The following is a 20,963-nucleotide window of genomic DNA, read 5'->3' as shown; positions in this document are numbered from 1 at the left end:
GCTAATTTTTTGTATTTTTAGTAGAGACGGGGTTTCACCATGTTAGCCAGAATGGTCTCAATCTCCTGACCTGGTGATCCAACTGCCTCGGCCTCCCAAAGTGCTGTGATTACAGGCGTGAGCCACCACGCCTGGCCTCTGTCATTTTTAAAAAGGAGCTGTCTGAATAATCTGGCTTAGAAGCACTGGCCAGTGCAGAGAGTTTTTGTTCTTAGGCCAGGTTCTGAAGCTGCCAACTTTGAAAACAACCCCCACATGTCCCTTACATCATCATAATGTTCATCTGGGGCCCCTGATAGCATTCTTAGCAGTACTGGCTGCTGTCAGGTAGACAGCTGAGATGATAGCTGATTGTATGTTTTAAAGGTACAGAAGGGGATTGTGTATCTTTTTTAAGACCCCTGGAGAAGAAATTTGTTAGTTTGCATTATGCCTGATTTAAGATTACTGCCTGTATGATGATTTTAGCATTTTCTTCGCCCCGGCTCCTTTTCAGCAACTTGAACATTTTTCTTCCATTTGCCTCCCCTTCCCTCCCTATGTAGCAAACTGTTTTCAGTTGCCAGTTATGATTTACAACTTAGTCCATGTGCCAGCATTCCAGCTGTGAGCAGCTGTGTGAACATCTGGGAACTTCTTCCCCGTAAGCGCCCCTAAAAGAGGCTATGTTTTTAAAAGTCAGTATCTCTCATTGATCCATGCATGGAATTTCCTTCCAATTGTGGATTTTGGTATCTTTGGGGACCACCCGGACCCCAAATGCTTTGTATGTCTCAGAGGAAAGCAAGTGAACATAAGATCAAAGAGATTTTATTATGAAAATCAGGCAGTAGATATTTAGTTCATTTGGGCACCTCTAAATCTTTTTTTTGTGTTGTCACTGGAGAGGCTAACATTATCTTCCATAATAAAGTTTTTAAAAATTCTCTAGTTTAGGCCGGGTGTGGTGGCTCACACCTGTAATCCCAGCACTTTGGGAGGCTGAGGCATGTGGGTCACTTGAGGCCAGGAGTTCGAGACCAGTGTGGTCAACATGGTGAAACCATGTTGAAAATACAAAAATTAGTCAGGCGTAACTGGGTGTGATGGCTCCCGCCTGTAATCTCAGCACTTTTGGGAGGCCGAGGTGGGGTGGATCACCTGAGGCCAGGAGTTTGAGACCAGCCTGGCCAACAAGGTGAGACCCCCGTCTCTACTAAAAATGGAAAAATTAGCCAGGTGCAGTGGCATGCACCTGTAATCCCAACTACTCGGGAAGCTGAGGCAGGAGAATCACTTGAACCTGGCAGGCGGAGGCTGCAGTGAGCCGAGATTGCGCCACTGCACTTTAGCCTGGGCAACAGAGGGAGACTGTCTCAAAAAAAAAAAAAAAAAATTACCTGGCTTGTATAAAATTTTGCTTTTTGGCTCTCATCAGTATTATTACACCTGGATTAGAACCTGTGCTCCTTGTCTAGATTGTATTACTGCATTTAGACCAAGTTTCAGTACTCATCTCATCAATTATCAAATTTTCTTCTTTCTGTCTTAAGAGGCAGGTTCTCACTATGTTACCCACCATGGAGCACAGTGGCATGATCATAGCTCACTGCAGCCTCGAACTCCTGGGCCCTGGGCCTCAGCCTCCTGAGTTGGAGTAGTACACTTCAGGTGTGCACCACTGTGCCCAGCTAATTTACAGAGACAGTTGCCTATGCTGGTCTCCAACTTCCAGTCTCAAGCAATCCTCCTGTCTCAGCCTCCCAAAGTGATGGGATTACAGGCATGAGTCACTGCACCAAGCCAGTTTTTTGTTTTTGTTTTCTTTTTTGTTTTTGTTTTCAATCACAGTCCAGTTCTGCCTTCTAATGCTAGCAATCATCTACATCCAGAGGGGATAGGCATTGACCAGGGCCTTCTGTCCAACCAAGCATATAGATATTGGTGTTTGTGATCTCTGAAATTTTGCTATTTAATAGTATTGGCCTTGCATAATTCTTACCTCTATTCTTTCATAAATATAGGCGACTGTGAAATGTGTTAAAATTATTGGTTAGTGTTAAGGTAAACTAAAAGTCTAAAAAAATAAAGATTGAGAGAGAGGTAGTATATTTGAAGTTCATAAGATGAAAAGATATAGTTAGGGTAAACAGGGTATTCTTTAACATTTCAGAAGCTTATTTACAATATTAAGGAGATTCCAAGTGAGTGGGATTAGAGGAATTCCTAGATGTTGACTGCAGAGTATCTTTTTTTTCTTTTGAGACAGAGTCTTGCTGTGTTGCCTAGGCTGAAATTCTGTGGTGTGATCTCTGCTCACTGCAATCTCCGCATCCCAGGTTCAAGCAATTCTCCTGCCTTAGTCTCCCGAGTAATTGGGGTTACAGGCACCTGCCACCACGCCTGGCTATGTTTTTGTATTTTTAGTAGAGATGGGGTTTCACCGTGTTGGCCAGGCTGGTTTTGAACTCCTGAGCTTGTGATCCGCCCGCCTCGGCCTCCCAAAGTGCTGGGATTACAAGTGTGAGCTACCATGCCTGGCTGACTCCAGAATATCTTATAGGACATTAGAGACTTTGAGGGTTCACCTCCAACCTTCTGGAGGAATTCCAGGAAAGATAATCACATCTTTTTTTTTTTTTTTTTTTTTTGAGACGGAGTCTTGCTCTGTCGCCCAGGCTGGAGTGCAGTGACCGGATCTCAGCTCACTGCAAGCTCCGCCTCCCGGGTTCACGCCATTCTCCTGCCTCAGCCTCCCGAGTAGCTGGGACTACAGGCGTCCGCCATCTCGCCCGGCTAGTTTTTTTTATTTTTTAGTAGAGACGGAGTTTCACCGTGTTAGCCAGGATGGTTTCGATCTCCTGACCTCGTGATCTGCCCGTCTTGGCCTTCCAAAGTGCTGGGATTACAGGCTTGAGCTACCGTGCCTGGCCGATAATCACATCTTACAAAAATATCTCTTGGCATCACTGTCACTTCATTGTCACTGTCAGTACTTAGTATTAAGTTCTAAAAATTTTTCTGAATTGGTGACAGAAATGATATCAGGAGATATTAACTTAGGTTGTGTTTTGTTGAGCCTAGAAACAGGGAGTTTCTTTACTATTTCCACAAGCTGTAACCTTTCTTCGTCTTCTATTTATAGCAGAGCAATGATATCGCTCGGGGCTTTGAGAGAGGACTGGAACCAGAAAAGATCATTGGGGCAACAGATTCCTGTGGTGATTTAATGTTCCTAATGAAATGGTGAGAGAGATTTGGCTTCATGTTACAATTGTGTTTCTTTGCCAGTGACTTGAATTTGTGCGGAAGATAGGGTGGCAAGATTGTGTATTCCCAAACCATGTATTTTCAATGTCAGAGATTTTTTTTTTTTGAAACAGTGTTTCGCTCTTTGTTGCCCAGGCTGGAGTGCAGTGGCACGATCTCACTCAGCTCACTGCAACCTCCACCTCCCAGGTTCAAGTGATTCTCCTGTCTCAGCCTCCCAAGTAGCTGGGATTAGAGGCGCCCACCATCATGCCTGGCTAATTTTTGTATTTTAATTAATTAATTAATTAATTTTGAGGCTGAGTCTTGCTCTTGTTGCCCAGGCTGGAGTGCAATGGTGCGATCTTGGCTCACCGCAACCTCCGCCTCCGGGTTCGAGCAATTCTCCTGCTTCAGACTCCCAAGTAGCTGGGATTACAGGTATGCACTGCCATGCCTGGCTAATTTTATATTTTTAGTAGAGACAGGGTTTCTCTTTGTTGTTCAGGCTGGTCTTGAACTCCCGACCTCAGGTAATCTGCCTGCCTTGGCCTCCCAAAGTGCTGGGATTAAGGTATGAGCCACTGTGCCTGGCCCATTTTTGTATTTTTAGTAGAGACGGGGTTTTGCTGTGTTAGCCAGGCTGGTCTTGAACTCCTGGAATATCAAGAGATCCTTGCTGATACCAATTATTGGTGTTAAATGGGAATTATGCTTCAGAATGGCTTGCTATTAAGCCAAATTATATTAGATTGCATATCAGAAAAAAAGGTAAATTTGAGGTAGAAAATATGTAAAGGTTGGGTGCAGTGGCTCACACCTGTAATCCCCACACTTTGGGTGGTCAAGGCAGGCGGATCGCTTGAGGTCAGGAGTTCGAGGCTAACCTGCTTAACGTGGTGAACCCCCATCTCTACTAAAAATACAAAAATTAGCTGGACGTGGTGGTGCATGCCTGTAGTCCAGCTACTTGAGAGACTGAGAAAGGAGAATTGCTTGAACCTGGGAAGCGGAGGTTGCAGTGAGCTGAGATCCAGCCATTGCACTCCCGCCTGAGTGACAGAGCGAGACTCCGTCTCAAAAAAAAAAAAAAAAAAAAAAAAAAAAATATATATATATATATATATATATATAAAACAACATGACTTAACCATTTGTTTACACAGTTCTGAATTACATACTGTAAGACTATGGGCCTGTGACCCTGGGCTAGACATCAAATGAGGCTTTCTGCCATCCCTGAGGGCCAAACCTGCTGAATAATGTCTGAAAGAGAAAAATAATCTCAACAAAAAGCATTAAAGCTAATACTGGCCAAAGCACAAGTTATTTCATTCTATAGAGAGAGAATGGCGCTAAGATGAAAAGGAAGTAGTTCTTCTCAATTTGATTTCTCTTTTTTTGAGACGGAGTCTGTTTTGCCTGGCGTGTAGTGACGCGAACTTGGCTCACTGCAACCTCCGCCTCCCGGGTTCAAGCGATTCTCCTGCCTCAGCCTTCCAAGTAGCTGGGATTACAGGCACCTACCACCATGCCTGGCTAATTTTTGTATTTTTGGTAGCGATGGGGTTTTGCCATGTTGGTCAGGCTGGTCTTGAACTCCTGACCTCAAGCAATCCGCCTGCCTTGGCCTCCCAAAGTGCTGGGATTACAGGCGTGAGCCACTGCGCCCAGCCCTAATTTGATTTCTTAAAGACAGGGTGATTTATGGTGTGGCCCTCACTACCTCTCTGTTTCCAAGTATTCTGGATTTGTGATACATAGAGGGTTTATGTTACAGTGCCACTAAAGAAACATGTTACCTTAAAAGTTATATAATCAAGACTGGGCGTGGTGGCTCACGCCTGTAATCCCAGCACTTTGGGAGGCCGAGACGGGCAGATCACAAGGTCAGGAGAGTGAGACCATCCTGGCTAACATGGTGAAATCCCGTCTCTACTAAAAATACAAAAAAAAAGTAGCCGGGCTTGGTGGCGGGCACCTGTAGTCCTAGCTACTCGGAAGGCTGAGGCAGGAGAATGGTGTGAACCCGGGAGGCGGAGCTTACAGTGAGCCAAGATTGCACTACTTCGCTCTAGCCTGGGCAACAGAGCGAGAGACTGTCCCCCCGCCCCCAAAAAAGTTATATAATCAAAAGGCTTAATATTTTATCTGATGAGAGTACTGCTGGTAAATTACCCAGAAACCTGTATTGGAAGATTTGCCATATTCAGAAGTAAGGAGCTATATGGACTGCTTGTTTTGTTTTGTTTTTTGAGACAGAGTCTTGCCTTATCACCCAGGCTGGAGTACAGTGGTACCATCTCGTCTCACTGCAACCTTCGCCTCCCAGGTTCAGGCAGTTCTCATCCCCCAACCACCTAAGTAGATGGGATTATAGGCATGTGCCACCACACCTGGGTAATGTTTATATTTTTAGTAGAGACGGAGTTTCATCATGTTGGCCAGGCTCGTCTCGAACTCCCTAAGCTCAAGCAATCCACCTGCCTCAGCTTCCCAAAGTGCTGGGATTACAGGTGTAAGCCACCACGCCCAGGCTGGACTGCTTTTTAAAAATTTTATTTTAGGCAGTGTCTTGCCCTGTCACCCCGGCTGGAGTGCAGTGGCGTGATCACAGCTCACTGCAGCCTTGACCTCCTGGGCTCAAGTTATCTTCCTACCTAGGTCTCCTGAGTAGCTGGGACTACAGGTGCATGCCAACATGGCCTGCTAAGTTTTAAAATTTTTTTTGAAGAGACCAGGTTTCCTATGTTGCCCTGGGTTCAAGTGCTTCTCTCACCTCAGCCTCCCAAAGTGCTGGGATTATAGGTATGAGGCACTGCGCCTGGGCTGGACTGCTTTTTCCTACTCAGCCATATGTGGTTACTTACGATTTACATTAACATTAATTAGCTTTTTCCACTGTAGTCCATATTTGAGTATCTGCTCCAATAAGGTGGTAATTTTTCTTGTCCACATCTCAGGATAATTTTATTTTGTTTTTTATTATTTATTTATTTTGAGACAGGGTCTCGCTCTGTTGCCCAGGCTGGAGTTCAGTGGTTCAATCTCAGCTCACTGCAACCTCCACCTCCCAAGCCCAAGTGATCCTCCCACCTCAGCCTCCCAAGTAGCTGGGACCACAAGTGTGCACCACCATGCCTAGCTAATTTTTGTATTTTTTGGTAGAGATGGGTTTTGCCATGTTGCCCAGGCTGGTCTCGAACTCCTGGGCTCAAGCGATCCACCTGCCTCAGCCTCCCAAAGTGCTAGGATTACAGGCGTGAGCTACTGTGCCTGGGCTTCTCAGGATAATTTTAATTTTTTAAAAACTGATTTGGAATCATGTTTAAGGAACCATGTGGCTAGATTTTTTTGTTATACTTGGTAGTAGAGGTTGTGTAACTGAGATAATTGAAATTTGTAGCTAAATTTTTATTTGCTTGTTGTTCCAATCCACAGTTCTGACCAGAGGGGTAATAAGTATTTAAACAGACACAAAATGAGGAGGGTTAAGACCCCTTCACTTAGATGATCTGGAAACTGGATTGACCAACCTGTGTATAATTGACTTATGCATAATTAATAGAGCTGAATGTAGGTTTGATTGGGTTCACTCACATGCTTGTATTCACAAATAAAAATTTTGGAAGCAGATTAATATTATTTATCATTCAGCTTTTTAACCTAAGCCTACCATGGTTTACATCTAAATTCTAGCTACAGACATCTGTTTCTGTATATTAGGTATTAATCCATTTACTTAAATTTCTTCTTGAAAATATTGAAAGGGTCCTTTTCACCTTGACACCAAGGTGAGGAGGAACTCAAGTCAATTAAATCCATATAATGACATAAACTTACGTCTGGACAGATTCTTTCACTCTTCCTCTCCTTTTAAATCTCATATTATTTCTCTCCAGGAAAGACACAGATGAAGCTGACCTGGTTCTTGCAAAAGAAGCTAACGTGAAATGTCCACAAATTGTGATAGCATTTTATGAAGAGAGACTGACATGGCATGCATATCCTGAGGATGCGGAAAACAAAGAGAAAGAAACAGCAAAGAGCTAAAGGAGGGGATGGTCTCTGTCATTTCTCTTTGTACATAATACATTCACCTCCCTGCCTCCTCTCCCTTCTACCCACCCCTTTCTATCCTAAACACATCCATAAAAAATGTGCTTATCACTGTGCTCCACAGGAGAAATGTTGGTATTGGTTCTCTTGTAACATAACTGATGGTCTGATTAATGATGAGTGTCTCTCTGTGAAGACCAGGCATTTACATACTGAGTGTAATACCCACAATTTTTTTTTCCTTTGCCCTGATCTCTTCCTTCTGCTCCCCTGTGACCTCAAGATGAGTTTTAACTTTTTAATCACCTTAGAGTCTTGATTTTTAGATTGGGGGATTTTGTCACAATGATGTTGAATTTTGGTTTCTTGCTTTGGTTCTTAGAACATGTTGCTGACTAGCTGGCCTTTGTTCTGACATGTTGAGATGGAAAGGATGTTGCCCGTCTGTTAAAAAGCCAATAGCAACTGCCTACCTGTTGGGGCTTTCCCAACCTTGTTCAGCTCTACCCAGGAGAATACAGGGTTTCTGGTGTGGTCTTCTGGGCCACCCTCTGTTGTTCATCCTCACTCATCCTCCCAGAATTACTCCATCCTTTGGAAGATTTGAAATTTTACACTGAAATTTGTCAAGACACTCTTTTTAGCCCCAGGACTTTTGGTCTTGCTTTTAGCACTCTCCACTTCTGCTTCTGTAAAGTGATACCAATTTGTGATAAAATGACAAGATTATTAACTGTGGAGATTTTTAGCTATAGTACATGAGGATGATGGGGTAGGGTATAATTGTCTTTATTATCACATATGGTATGTATGTATGATTTCTTTCCATTCCTCATATTTAGACTGTATATTATGTAGGTGTGAGTGTTTGCCTGGTGCTTGCTTGTGCCAAGGTGCTAGGCACCCTCCAAGCCTGCCAACTTTTGTGGCCTCCCAAAGCATTCCTGTTACCAAAGAGGCTTCAAACCTGACCCTCACTTCTCAGTGGACCCGAGTTTCCCTTCTATGCCATTATTTTCAGTGGGAAAGTTTTAGAGGTGAGCTGTTGGCCACAATATCAATTTTAAGTATTCATAGCAGTTAAAAGTCTCTTGCATTCTTGGCTCCTGGATTTACCACCAAGAGTCCCCAAAATATTAATGCTCTTCCCTTTTTCTACCCTCAAACTTATAGTTGTATCTTATTTTTTAAAATGAATTTTCATGGCCAGGCACAGTGGCTACCACCTGTAATCCCAGCACTTTGGGAGGCTGAGGCAGGAGAATTGCTTGAAGCCAGAAGTTTGAGACCAGCCTGGGTAATGTAGTGAGACCCCTGTCTCTAAAAAATATAAATAAATAAAAATAAAGGCATGTTCCTAAAAGACTATCACCTTGGAAAGTGACAGGCCCTGGCATTATTAGCATGTTGACACAACCTTTTCTCCTTACTCAGCAAAATATTTCCTTTTGGTTTCTTCTTGTGTTGCTATTATATTGAGAAATTTGTCTGATCATATCCTTCTGCCTTTGTCCCCCAAGAAATGTCCTACTTTATCCTTTTCTTTTTGTGGTTGAGGAGGGCTAGAGAATCACAATTAGAAGTAAGGAAATAGCAGGGTTTTGAGGACCCTTGTCCCAGCCCCAAAGCTGAGGAAATAAGAATAAATGCTTAATATAGCCTTAATTCTAGAGTACACCAGCCATGAGGCTGCTTTTCTTGTTGCTTTTGATTTTTAAAACATACAGCTGTCTGGCCAGGAGCATCCACCATTTCTAGATTATTCAGAGTAATGAGGGGAATGGATGGATTGCTCCAGTCCACAGATGAGCCACATAATATGCAAATCATATACCCATTCATAGCATTTGTTAACATTGCTTCCCTGCTCAGCTGCTGATTGAATTCTGTGTGCTTATATAAATTATGTCAAAAATTATACTGCATAATTGAGGTGACAGCTGTTGCTGCAGTGACATGACAGACTGGAACAATGAAGCTTTTGGTTTAAGTCAGCTAGGAAAATCCTTCTGAATGGTAATGTGATTGAGCAAGAGCTCATAAACCATACCTCAAGTGGGTGGGAGTTTTATCTGTATATTCCTTCTCTCTCTGAAGGAATTAAAGGCTTAGATCAAGTGCTGGATAATTGTCAATTGCTTGTACTTAATCTGATCGGTTTCTAAAAGAAGGAAAGGATGGTCAGGAAACAGATTTATCATAAATGTAGCCAAAGGTATCCATTAGGGTAGACAAGAATAGGACAAAAATAGGCCAGAGCTCCTGAGGAGGTGATTTGGGTCTCGATTTGCAGAAAATGACAGCCTATCCACGTGGCCCAGTGTATGCCTCCCAGTAGCAGTGGGCATGTAAACTGCAGTGACCAGATTTTTAAAACTAAAAATCTCTAGTATATGGACAAAGAACATGACAATATTTGGTACTGAGATTGGTTCTGAGAAACTTGGGGCACATGGCTGCTGTGGTTATAGGTAATATTTAAGACATTCATAACAATCTGATATTCTTTTTACCGAAATAACCCCAGTATCATCTACTACTTATCATCTCTTTAATAGACTTTTGTCTTTCTTGTTTTTGGTTTATTGTACTGAGTGCCGCCAAAACAACTTTTGTTCTCTTCCTGCCTACCTGCAGCTGGTTCTATAGGAATATAGGGAGCTAGAAGCCAATACTGATTTCAGCCCTTAGCACAAAGGAAATCAGATGCCTGCTTCCAGCATTTGTTAGTGTTGAGTAGATGTTCTTGCCCTAGAAGAATTAACAGCCTCAAACAGAAACCTGTTTCATGGAGCTTTCCCCCCTCAGAAGAGTTAATAGTTAAGTGCTAAGCACTCTTAAACTCCTAGGTCTCAAATGCTAAAAGTATATTTTTCCTGTGTTTTAGTCCTCTTTCAAGAAATCTTTCTAATCCTTTCAATAATCAGCATTAAAAGATCTTCCTTTCTTCAGAGTTATAGCACAGCTTTGTCCAGTAGAGTCCACCAAGGACAGCTTAGCAGCTCTTTGATCGCTGGGCTAGGCACATGGCCTTCAAGTTAAGATCAAATGCCGGAAAATCAGCCTACATGGGAGCACCCATTTTAAACCTGGAGAGAACCATGGTGTTTTCTTCTTCAAATAACAATCTGGTTTTTTTTTTCCCCCAGTACTAAAATTTTATTGTCTTTCAGACAACATAATGTTTATTTAAAATTGGAACATACTATCTTCATGCTTTCTTTTTCTTTTTTCTTTTTTTTTTTTTTTTTTTTGAGACGGAGTCTCGCTCTGTCGCCCAGGCTGGAGTGCAGTGGCCGGATCTCAGCTCACTGCAAGCTCCGCCTCCCGGGTTTACGCCATTCTCCTGCCTCAGCCTCCCGAGTAGCTGGGACTACAGGCGCCCGCCACCTCGCCCGGCTAGTTTTTTTGTGTGTTTTTTAGTAGAGACGGGGTTTCACCGTGTTAGCCAGGATGGTCTCGATCTCCTGACCTCGTGATCCGCCCGTCTCGGCCTCCCAAAGTGCTGGGATTACAGGCTTGAGCCACCGCGCCCGTCCTATCTTCATGCTTTCTAAGCTAAATCTTAATTTAGATTTCACTCCTCAGTAGATCTCAGAGGAGAAGCTATATAAGATCCAGATTCAAATTTAACAGTGTCTTCTACTTCTTTAGTTATGTTTTCTATCAACTCCTGCTGCTGCTTCAAATAAGGATATTTCTCAGGAGACTCTTCTACTTGTCCACTGACTGTATTTTTTCCTTTTTGATCTGTAGCCCCGGTTAAATGGCTGATGTCCTTCTGTGGATGATTCTTGGAGGTAGTCTCAGAATTCCAAGGTGATTGTCTATCTTCCTCTTGTCTTTATCCTAATGCATTCACCTCATTTATTTATTTATTTATTTCTAGATGGAGTCTTGCTCTGTCACCAGGCTGGAGTGCAGTGGCACAATCTTGGCTTACTGCACCCTCCATCTCCTGGGTTCAAGCGATTCTCCTGCCTCCGACTCCCTAGTAGCTGGGACTACAGGTATGCGCCACCATGCCCAGCTAATTTTTGTATTTTTGGTAGAGGTGGGGTTTTACCATGTTTGCCAGGATGGTCTCGATCTCCTGACCTCATGATCCACCCACCTTGGCCTCCCAAAGTGCTGGGATTACAGGCATGAGCCACTGTGCCTGGCCACCTGTATTAATTTTTGTGCCCAAAAATAAAATTGTCATTATTTGTTTGCTCTCATGGGGCACTTTCAGTAATATATATTTTTTTAAATTCTAGTTGCCCGCTTTGTTGATCCTTCCTTTGTAATACCAGACTTTGCTAAAGACTTGAGGGGTGGTTTCAGAATAGGGTCAGGTGATGGGAAGGCAGGATGAGAAAAGCCCTGGACTTGCATGTTTGAGAAGGCTTCCAACCACATCTTCACTCACACTCTAGGTCGGAATTCCTGTCCCCAAAACAAGCTTCTCTTTTTTTGTTCACAATGCTATATTTGCTTCTAAATTTTTTTTTTTTTTTTTTTTTTTTTTTTTTTTTTGAGACGGAGTCTCGCTCTGTCGCCCAGGCTGGAGTGCAGTGGCCGGATCTCAGCTCACTGCAAGCTCCGCCTCCTGGGTTCACGCCATTCTCCCGCCTCAGCCTCCCGAGTAGCTGGGACCACAGGCGCCCGCCACCTCGCCCGGCTAATTTTTTGTATTTTTTAGTAGAGACGGGGTTTCACCGTATTAGCCAGCATGGTCTCGATCCCCTGACCTCGTGATCCGCCCATCTCGGCCTCCCAAAGTGCTGGGATTACAGGCTTGAGCCACCGCGCCCGGCCTGCTTCTAAATTTTTCCTGAATTGCTGAGAAGCAGTCATTAGCTTTGTTAAGTTTGGTTTGGGGACATCGTTGGTATCAAAATCGAAGTCTTCATTTGATGTAGGCTGTGAATCATCAATAACTGGTTACTGGAAAGCTTGACTACCATCCACTGGGTTGCTATTTTGAGAAGGATTTTTGGGTATCTTTTCTTCTTTATAATCTGCAATTGGTTGATGATTGCTTTCTAGTTTATCAACTGCATTTATATTTGCTTTTCTGTTTACTAAAAATCCATTATTTGCTGGCACCCCCCCACCCCACTTACAGCAAGTAAAAGTGGTCTGAGGTTATCCTTGTTTTTCTTCATGGTTTGCCATGTGTGAAAGCAGTTTTCCTGCTATTGATATATTCTCATTATAGACAGAATAGTGGAGAATAGTGTTGCCATGGACAACAATCCAGTTTTGGTCTGCCTTGGGGAGCATTTGGACTTGTGGTGCTTCTAACACTTAAAAGTCTAGATGGTTCTCGACTGTCCCCCAGCCATACTGCATACTACTTTGTGCATTCTACTTTGTGTCATTAATGAAGGATTGGTCATGTCTCTGTAACTTAGGCATTTATTATTCTTAACTCTTCGTTCCTGTTCTGTAGCCACCCTGCATATGTCCAGGCCAAGCCACAGGGCATTGGGGAAGGTTTTTGGGATTTTCATATTGAGATTTTATTGAATCTGTAGTTTACCCCAGCTTTCCTAAGATACAGTGAGGGGTTGGAGGGATCTGTGTTTGGCCTGGGGAGCAGTTGTCTCTACCTTAAGGTTATATTTTGAGGGCATAAAATACTATTTTGCAATGTCATGAGAACCCCATTAGATCTGAAATGTGGAAATGGTTTCTCACAATTTAAAGGAAAAACTCACTTTGCACCCATGATCCCATCCTTTTGGTTGAGATTTTAGAATAAAAATTATAGTGTTGAGATCCGTACTTTTGTAATCAGACCACCAAGCATGCCTGTGGCAAGGCAGAGAGGAAAGGTCTAGAGCTAGTATATTGCAGTTTCATGCTACCTTTACCTACTAATCATAAAAATTATGTTTTCAAAAGTAGATAATACTAGCCTTACACCCAAAAACATGTTCTGAATTAGATGCCCCTCTCACCCAATTTTTATTAAGCTTTCTAAATTCCAGCCACATTGCTGTACATCAACATTGGTTTCATTCAACAGACTTTTTTTGGCCTGAAGATACAAAGTTCAGAAAGAGGCCATCCCTGCCCTCAAATAACTTTCATAGTGGTGTGTGATGAACTGACCATTAATAGTTTAAGTGCTTACAAGCTATGTTTCTGTTAAAAAAAATAGCTTGGTATAATAAATGCTATCTATAAACCAATACACATTTCTGACTTGGGGGCAGAGACAGACTGGCTGATGTTGTATAGTTTGTAGCCCTAGAGTAAGAAGTTGACATTAATTTTGGCTTATATGTGGAAAAGACCTATAACATTGGGTGAACTGAGCCAGCTGGCCATAGAACACAAGAACATGTTCCAGGAAATAAATATAGCTGAGGGTTGGAAATGCTGTTATTACCGAGAGAGAAAACAGGTGAGTTGGGATTGAGAACTCCTGATTTTCATCCCTGGTTTAGATTCTTGGCCACAGTAGTGGTAGAGTTAATCTTTGCTTGTGGAAAGTGTTAAGTGTGTTGCAGATTCAGTTGTGTTACATTATTGTGGGTTCTATAACAACATATTCCTCATGGACACTTCACCAGAGTTGCTCACACTTTTTTCAATTTCTCATCCCTTTTGGAGGAATGAACAGGAGACTGCCTTTAAGCCTAAAACAGGGACATGCTTTCCAATGACGAGATTTTCTAAAGAGAAGGCTTGGAGCACATCTGTTAATACCTGAGCATCTACTCTGAGCAGAGCAGTTTTATTCAATACTGAAGAGAGGGTGATTTCTAAGCAGAGAATTGTATCACTTATGTGGAAACCTTTCCCAGAAATACATATACCTTATATATTAAATCCGAGTCTCAGATTTAATCATCGAAGCCTAGCCGGGTTAAGAAACAGTCTGATCTGGCCGGGTGCAGTGGCTCACGCCTGTAATCCCAGCACGTTGGGAGGCTGAGGTGGGCGGATCATGAGGTCAGGAGATTGAGACTATCCTGGCTAACACGGTGAAACCCAGTCTCTACTAAAAATACAAAAAATTAGCTGGGCGTGGTGGCAGGCACCTGTAGTCCCAGCTACTCTGGAGGCTGAGGCAGGAGAATGGTGTGAAGCTGGGAGGTGGAGCTTGCAGTGAGCCGAGATCGCTCCATTGCACTCCAGCCTGGGCGACGGAGCGAGACTCAGTCTCAAAAAAAAAAAAAAAAAGAAAAGAGAAACAGTCTGATTGTAAAGATGTTGTTGATTCTGACCATGGGTGACCACAAGAAAAAGATACTTATTTCTGCCTGGATAATTGAGAGTTGACTAATTTTGGAAGTCAGAATTCCCAGGAATTAGAGTAACTGTTCTGGAAAGTTAAAGTGTGAAGTTTTTTAGATAATTTCATAAAAAAATTCTGGTTTTTTTTTGCTTGTGCTGACTTTCTTGGATTTTAATCTACCTCATCTTGTCTTTTTAGAGTTACTTCAACTTGTCACTTTAACATTGTGCTTGACTTTGGTTGTTTTCTATGATGGAATTTTTCGGATTCATTGACAGCGTGTTCTCTTGCCTTTTCATTCTGATCCTCATTTCGTCTAACATCATCTCATAAGGCTCCTCTGTCAAGGGAAATATTTTAAAATAGTTTAAAGTCTTGTTTTATGGAAAGAAAGTGATTCCTCCAATGCTATTTGTTTCTGAGGTCAGTAAGAGGAATTAAGGCAGTGGGGGAGGGAATGAATCCTGCACTGGAGGCAAAAGCTGACAAGGAAAGAGCCATTAATTAAGACAATTTCAAAGTCAACTGATTGTGATCATTAATGTCACAATAGATCAAAACCTAATTATCACAGCCTAGGTAAGAGCCATCAGTATTAATCGGAAAATCTAATAGGAAACTGTTATCAAGAAATTAGGCCAAATTGAATGCAATGAACTTTTTATCTTGCCATTCTCTATTTTTTTGTGATGTCCCCTGGCATTGGCAGGTGTGACCCTAACAGTCGATTCAAGGCCAAGTGGCCAGTTTGTCAACCTTTTTTAGGGATTTCTTTTTATTTTTAGGAATTCCAAACAGTTAACCTAAACTGTGATTGCCAAAAGATCAATCTTGAACTTTCTTAGCACCTGTACCTGTTTAATGTGATCAGCTATCAGTGAGAAAAAAAAAAAAAATCTGTTTAGGTCTTGGAATGGTTCCTGTACGTAGAATATCCATATTGAGCCTTTTTTTTTTTTGAGATGGAGTCTTGCTCTTTTGCCCAGGCTGGAGTGCAGTGGCATGAGCTTGGCTCACTGCATCCTCCGCCTCCCGGGTTCAAGCAGTTCTCTGCCTCAGCCTCCCGAGCAGCTGGGATTACAGGTGCCTGCCACCACACCTGGCTAATTTTTGTATTTTTAGTAGAGATGGGGTTCACCATCTTGGCCGTGCTGGTCTTGAACTCCTGACCTTGTGATCCACCCACCTCGGCCACTCAAAGTGCTGGGATTACAGGCGTGAGCCACCGCACCCGGCTACAGTATCTTTATTACAGCTCACTGCAGCCTCAATCTTCTGGGCTCAAATGATCCTCCTGCCTCAGTCTCCCAAGTAGCTGGGACTACAGGCGCACACTGCGGTGCCTGGCTATTTTATTATTTTAAAAAATTTTTTGTAGACACAGAGTCTCCCTGTGTTGCCCAGGCTGGTCTCCAACTCCTGGGCTCAAGTGATCCACCTGCCTCAGCCTCCCAAAGTGCTGGGATTACAGGCATGAGCCACTGCACCCGGCTCCTAGTGAACATTTTACTGTGTGTGTTGATAAATCATCTTTTGAGCTTCTGTTGTATGTGGGGACTTGCTACACTGGCTGCTGTGAAGAGGTATGGAAGAAAGGAGAGGCTTTCTGCCTAGAAATTATTTGAGAACACCTGAAAAGACAGTTGAATCATGTCACAACACTCTTAAGGCTCAAGTCAGTGTTTTCTGGTTTCCAGTAGCTTTAGGACTGGATTCTTTTAAAGCAGGGCTGATGGTGAGTTTGGTGTCTGTCTCATGTCCCCCTCACTCCCCACCTCCTCAGTTTAAGATAAGAGACATAATGATTTCTACCAGAATCCAAAGTAAATCCAAAGGGGGAGAAAAGACATACTGTTTTTTCTTCTACCTTTTTTTTTTATTAAAGAGTTACGTCTCTGGCAGGAGGAAAGAATACAAGAGTCTATATGATTAGTTAGAGAGAATATTTTCATCCCCTCTCCCTGAATAGAAAAGCAGGGGTCACCATGTGTATCCTTACCCTTCAGGTGTTTTTGAAGATGCTGCAACTCCTGAAGTAGAGCTGAGGCAGAAAGGTTGGAAAAATGCCGCCCTCTGGGTATTGTGGGGAGGGATGTGACATAGTAAGAGGGTGTTTTGTGGTGTTAGGATTCCCACGCCACCAAACTTGCAGCTTTGTAAGAGCGCTACCAAGAACCACTGGGGAAATGGTTCTTATTCATTGTTTCTGTTGGAATGTGGTCTTGCTTTCTGGATTTTAGGAATTCAGGTTACTCAATATAAAACTTTGAGAAATCAGTGTGACTTAGTCCTTCACCTCCTAATATAAAGTGAATATTTCTTTACAAAAGAATTCATGTCCTTAATGTTAAAGATATTTTATTTTCAAAACATCTGTAACATGACTTTCAGAAGCAGTTCATTTTTCCAAGATTCCTCACATTATACTAGATAAATAATAGGCCCTCAGTTAATACTCTTGGGTTATTGAATTAATCTAGTTTGCAGAATGAGGTGTACCTGCCAATTTTCCTCTGCTTCCAAGTGTACTCTGAGAAGTAAAATGCTCTGGGAAATGGAACAAGAATTGAGTGGATGCTGACTCTGTGTGCCCACCTCCTCAACTGATTCATAATGGCTGACCTTGGGCAAGTCACTTCTTTCAATGCCTCAGTTCCCCATCTGTCAAATGGGGGTAATAATACTGACCTACCTCACAGGGGTGGTGTTGTGAGGCATTGTAAATCAAAGTTAATAGAATACTTCAGGGTCCTCTGTGGAGGATGTCTTGAGCCGGAGTTTAAGCCTGACACACAGGCTTTCGTCCTCACTGAGCTGTCTCCAAGACTGGAACTACTTAGTGACTCGGCAAATTCTCTGCCCCCCACCCCTCATCAAAGCTGCTAGTTCAGATGTTGACAGTGTTTTCATGAATGTTAGATTCTTATTAGTCTAGACTTTCTTAGGATGTTGTTGGGGAAGGCACTTAGGATTTTCTGTGTTTTGCATTCACAGAGGAAGGCCATTTCAGATTCAAGAGCATTGGATTAGGGAATCGTGAGGCAGAGATGCTACTGCTTATTTCTCTCTGCAGGTTGGGGATTAAAGTTCCATTCCCCATGGGTTTGAAGCAGACTCAGACTGTCTCAGGATCAAAGCAACCCTCAGTGGTTTTGATTTATGTCATTGCTTACCACTCCACAAACTGATCCCAGGACAGCTGGGTCACTGTACCCCTTTGTGGTATCTGTACCCGGGCCTCTCCTTTCTCATAGGGACCAGCTGATTCAATAAATATGACCACCTTGTTTCCACCCCCAAAAAAAGCTACATTGGAATTATTTTTCCTAGAAATGTGTGTAACACTCAGAATTGGGCATTGATCCTTAAAGCTTCATCCGATTCACTGTATTCAGCATCTTGTCATCTCTTTCTCAGTGTCTGCAGTCTGAACCTAACCTTGACCTTTTTTCCCTCTGGTTTGAGAAAACTTTGGACACTATTTCTACTTGCCCAGGTGTGGGCTCAAGAGCCTTACTCTTTCCATCTCAGTTTAGGGGTGCAGCCAGCTCCTCTTCCCAATAGGGCTCTTTCTCCTTTTCCTCTCCTTGGCCCTAGATTTGTAATCCATGAAAAAGCACAAGGTCCTGGCTCCTTGCGGTCACATTCTGGTTCTCTGTGTTTTGTGGACTCTGTTCTCACTGTTCATCCAGCACTAGCAGTACCAGATGGTTCTGTGGAGTCCTGGGGAATGGAGAGAGCACAGTCTGATGCCCTGCCAAGGAGCCAGGAATTGACTTGCCCATGGTCCGCTGGCTTTCCCACCACTTCCTACAGGATGGGATCTAAGAGACTCAGGAGCTGGGTTTCTTTCAGCACTCTGTACTGTCCCAAGTAGCAAACAAATCACTTTGTAGCCAGATTTCTGAATGGAAATGAGAAATTGAATTCTCCATGGACTTTTAGGTTTATGGGGGAGTTTTGATTGTGTTTCTTGGTTTTATTTCAGCCAAACATGTCTGCTTTTGATTTTTTTAAAAAAACTGTAAGTGGTCTATATATATGTTCACCTTTTAAATGTAAATGTTTAAAAAGTAAGCATTTATGTGTTTCCATAACTGACATCTGATGCAGACCTCATTCTCTCCCCCTCTTCTACCCTCCTCTTTTCCCTCTTTTCATACTCTTGTATTGGTTCTAATAAATGGTTGCTTTTCAAATATGGATTCTGAGTGGTGGTTTACAGATCTGGGTCTTACACCCCTTGTTTAATTTGGGCCCTGGAGTGTCAGCTCAATTTCTGAAAGAGCAACAAGACTTGGAGAACATGGGCTTCTTTTCTAAGGATTACTGGTCTCTGACTTCCTGCAAATAACCACAGGGTGGCGCAAGCCTGAGGAAAGAAGATAACGCATATTCTGTTTCGTACTCTTATTTCCTTAACTGGTTCAGTGTGTACCTTTCCTGGTTTCCATGCTCTTGTGTGCTCCTAATGGTTCAGAGAATAAATATTAGCCTTCAGCAACCTGGGGATCCCTAGAAGAGTCATCTCATGGCTATTAGAACTTATGGAATACCACATCAAGCAAATGCAATCTAAATCAGGTTTGAAAATACATGAATCTGTAAACTTTGTATTTTATCTTTCTGATTTGCTTCGCAAATACCAAAGAAACTTCTCTGAGGACCGAAGGCTTGTGGGTCAGGAACATGGTGTGAGGTCAGTTGGAAGTTAGGAGGAGGAAAGTATGTAGATAAGAAATTATTGAAAAATATAAGCCTGATGTAGTCCTGAATTTAATGGAGATAGGCAGAAACTCACAGAAGAGAGAAGTGAGGAAGATGAAGGGGTCCCCCAACCCAGACATCCTCTCACTGACATGTGAGGCCTCTGGAGCTGAGCACTTGTTTCTACCATCTCTTATCTGCAATTCTCCCCTCTTGTTTTCCTTTCTTGCTGAGTTATAGGGTCTCCCCAGTCTAATCTCGTAAAGTCTTATGAAGACATCTGTAGGTTGGCTGGCTTAATGGTCCATGACCTCATAAACATGGGACAGGAGAGCCATTTGGTCCACTTCAGAGCCAGACCCTTCTGGACATTATTTATTTCCTACCACGGAAGCCTGAGACTGCTTGCCCTCTTCCCTTTCGATCTCTTTCTTGCTCTCTAAACATCATGTCACTTTGTCTCTGTCTCAGGCCCACTGGAAAGCACAACTCCAAGGTTTTGACACCCACATTCCTATTCCTAAACAACTATGTCTTGGTTTTTGTTTCCCTTCAGTGAGGGACTGTGCCGGCATGGCACTCATTCAGATGGGCTCATCATTGCTCATAGCTCTCCTCCCAGGAATCTTGCCTCAGTGTCCTGGAGAAGTCAGGAACTGGGCAATTTTGCCCCTCCTTTTGTCTTCGTTAAAGAGCTTCAGAGCTTGTGAAATCAGTACCGCGCTGGCAGCCTGGGGAAAATGGAGGATCACTGTGTGGGAATTCCCTTCACAGGATCACTGAGCACACAGTTCTATGGTTTTTGTTAAAGTTTGTTTGTTTGAAAACGGAGTCTCACTCTGTTGCCCAGGCTGGGGTGCAGTGGCATAATCTTGGCTCACTGCAACCTCCACCTCCCAGGTTCAAGCTATTCTCCTGCCTCAACCTCCTGAGACTGGGACTACAGGCGCCCACCACCACGCCTGGCTAATTTTTCTTTTGCTTTGTTTTGTTCGAGATGGAGTCTTGCTCTTGTTGCCTAGGCTGGAGTGCAATGGCATGATTTCGACTCACTGCAACCTCCGCCTCCTGGGTTCAAGCGATTCTCCTGCCTCAGCCTCCTGAGTAGCTAGGATTACAGGTGTGAGCCACTGCACCCAGCCTAATTTTTTTTTTTTTAGTAGAGATGGGGTTTCCCCATGTTGACAAGGCTGGTCTCAAACTCCTGACCTTAAGTGATCTGCCCGCCTCGGCCTCCCAAAGTGTTGGGATTACAGGTGTGAGCCATAGCGCCTGACCTGAACACACAGTTCTAAACCGCTCTGTTAGAGTCAGCAGCCCTCAGCCTCTGCTCTTTGGAAGTAAGTGTGAGCTGGGGGTGAGAGCCCCAGTACTGAGGGCTGCTGAACATGAGTGTGTGCAGAGGAGAGCCCATTATATCCTGTGGACACACCAAGGTGCTCTCCAAGCCTTGAGAGTGACTTGTGCGTCTGTGTTGGGGAACAGGAAGACAAGGTGAAAGCTGGAGGCCAACTGGTGTGTGTGGGCATGCCACACAGGCCTTGCGGGGGTTCTGCTGTTCAGGCTGAGATGCAGTAGCCCGTGTGAGAATACCCCAAGAACTCACCTGCTTAAAGTTACAAGAAGATGAAGACAGATGAAGGGAAGGGTCTGATTCTCAGCTCTTTGGCTCCTTGGCCTTTTTTCCTCTTCCCTGTTGCTCTCCTGCTTTCCCCTCCACCTCTGCAGTTGTAAC

At 43.3% G+C, this 20,963-nt stretch overlaps 1 protein-coding gene across 4 annotated transcripts in view; it reads left to right on the top strand.

Annotated features, from left to right (window-relative positions):
* Window positions 1-9,859, top strand: part of CBX5 (chromobox 5) — a 47,662-nt gene extending 37,803 nt beyond the window's left edge. For 3 of the 4 annotated variants that reach the window (XM_025400826.1, XM_025400827.1, XM_025400828.1), the window contains exons 4-5: window positions 3,125-3,225; window positions 7,131-8,016. In XM_025400826.1, coding sequence (XP_025256611.1) covers window positions 3,125-3,225; window positions 7,131-7,281 — 252 coding nt within the window. In that variant the 3' untranslated portion in view covers window positions 7,282-8,016. Of the gene's footprint in view, window positions 1-3,124; window positions 3,226-7,130 lie in introns of all 4 variants that reach the window. The other variant, XM_025400829.1, reaches the window with a different exon arrangement.
* Window positions 9,860-20,963: the final 11,104 nt, after the last annotated feature.

Source organism: Theropithecus gelada, chromosome 11, assembly GCF_003255815.1.
Source record: "Theropithecus gelada isolate Dixy chromosome 11, Tgel_1.0, whole genome shotgun sequence".
NCBI lineage: Eukaryota > Metazoa > Chordata > Mammalia > Primates > Cercopithecidae > Theropithecus > Theropithecus gelada.
Note: the sequence above shows the minus strand (reverse complement) of the source record. Positions and strands in the feature narration are given on the sequence as shown.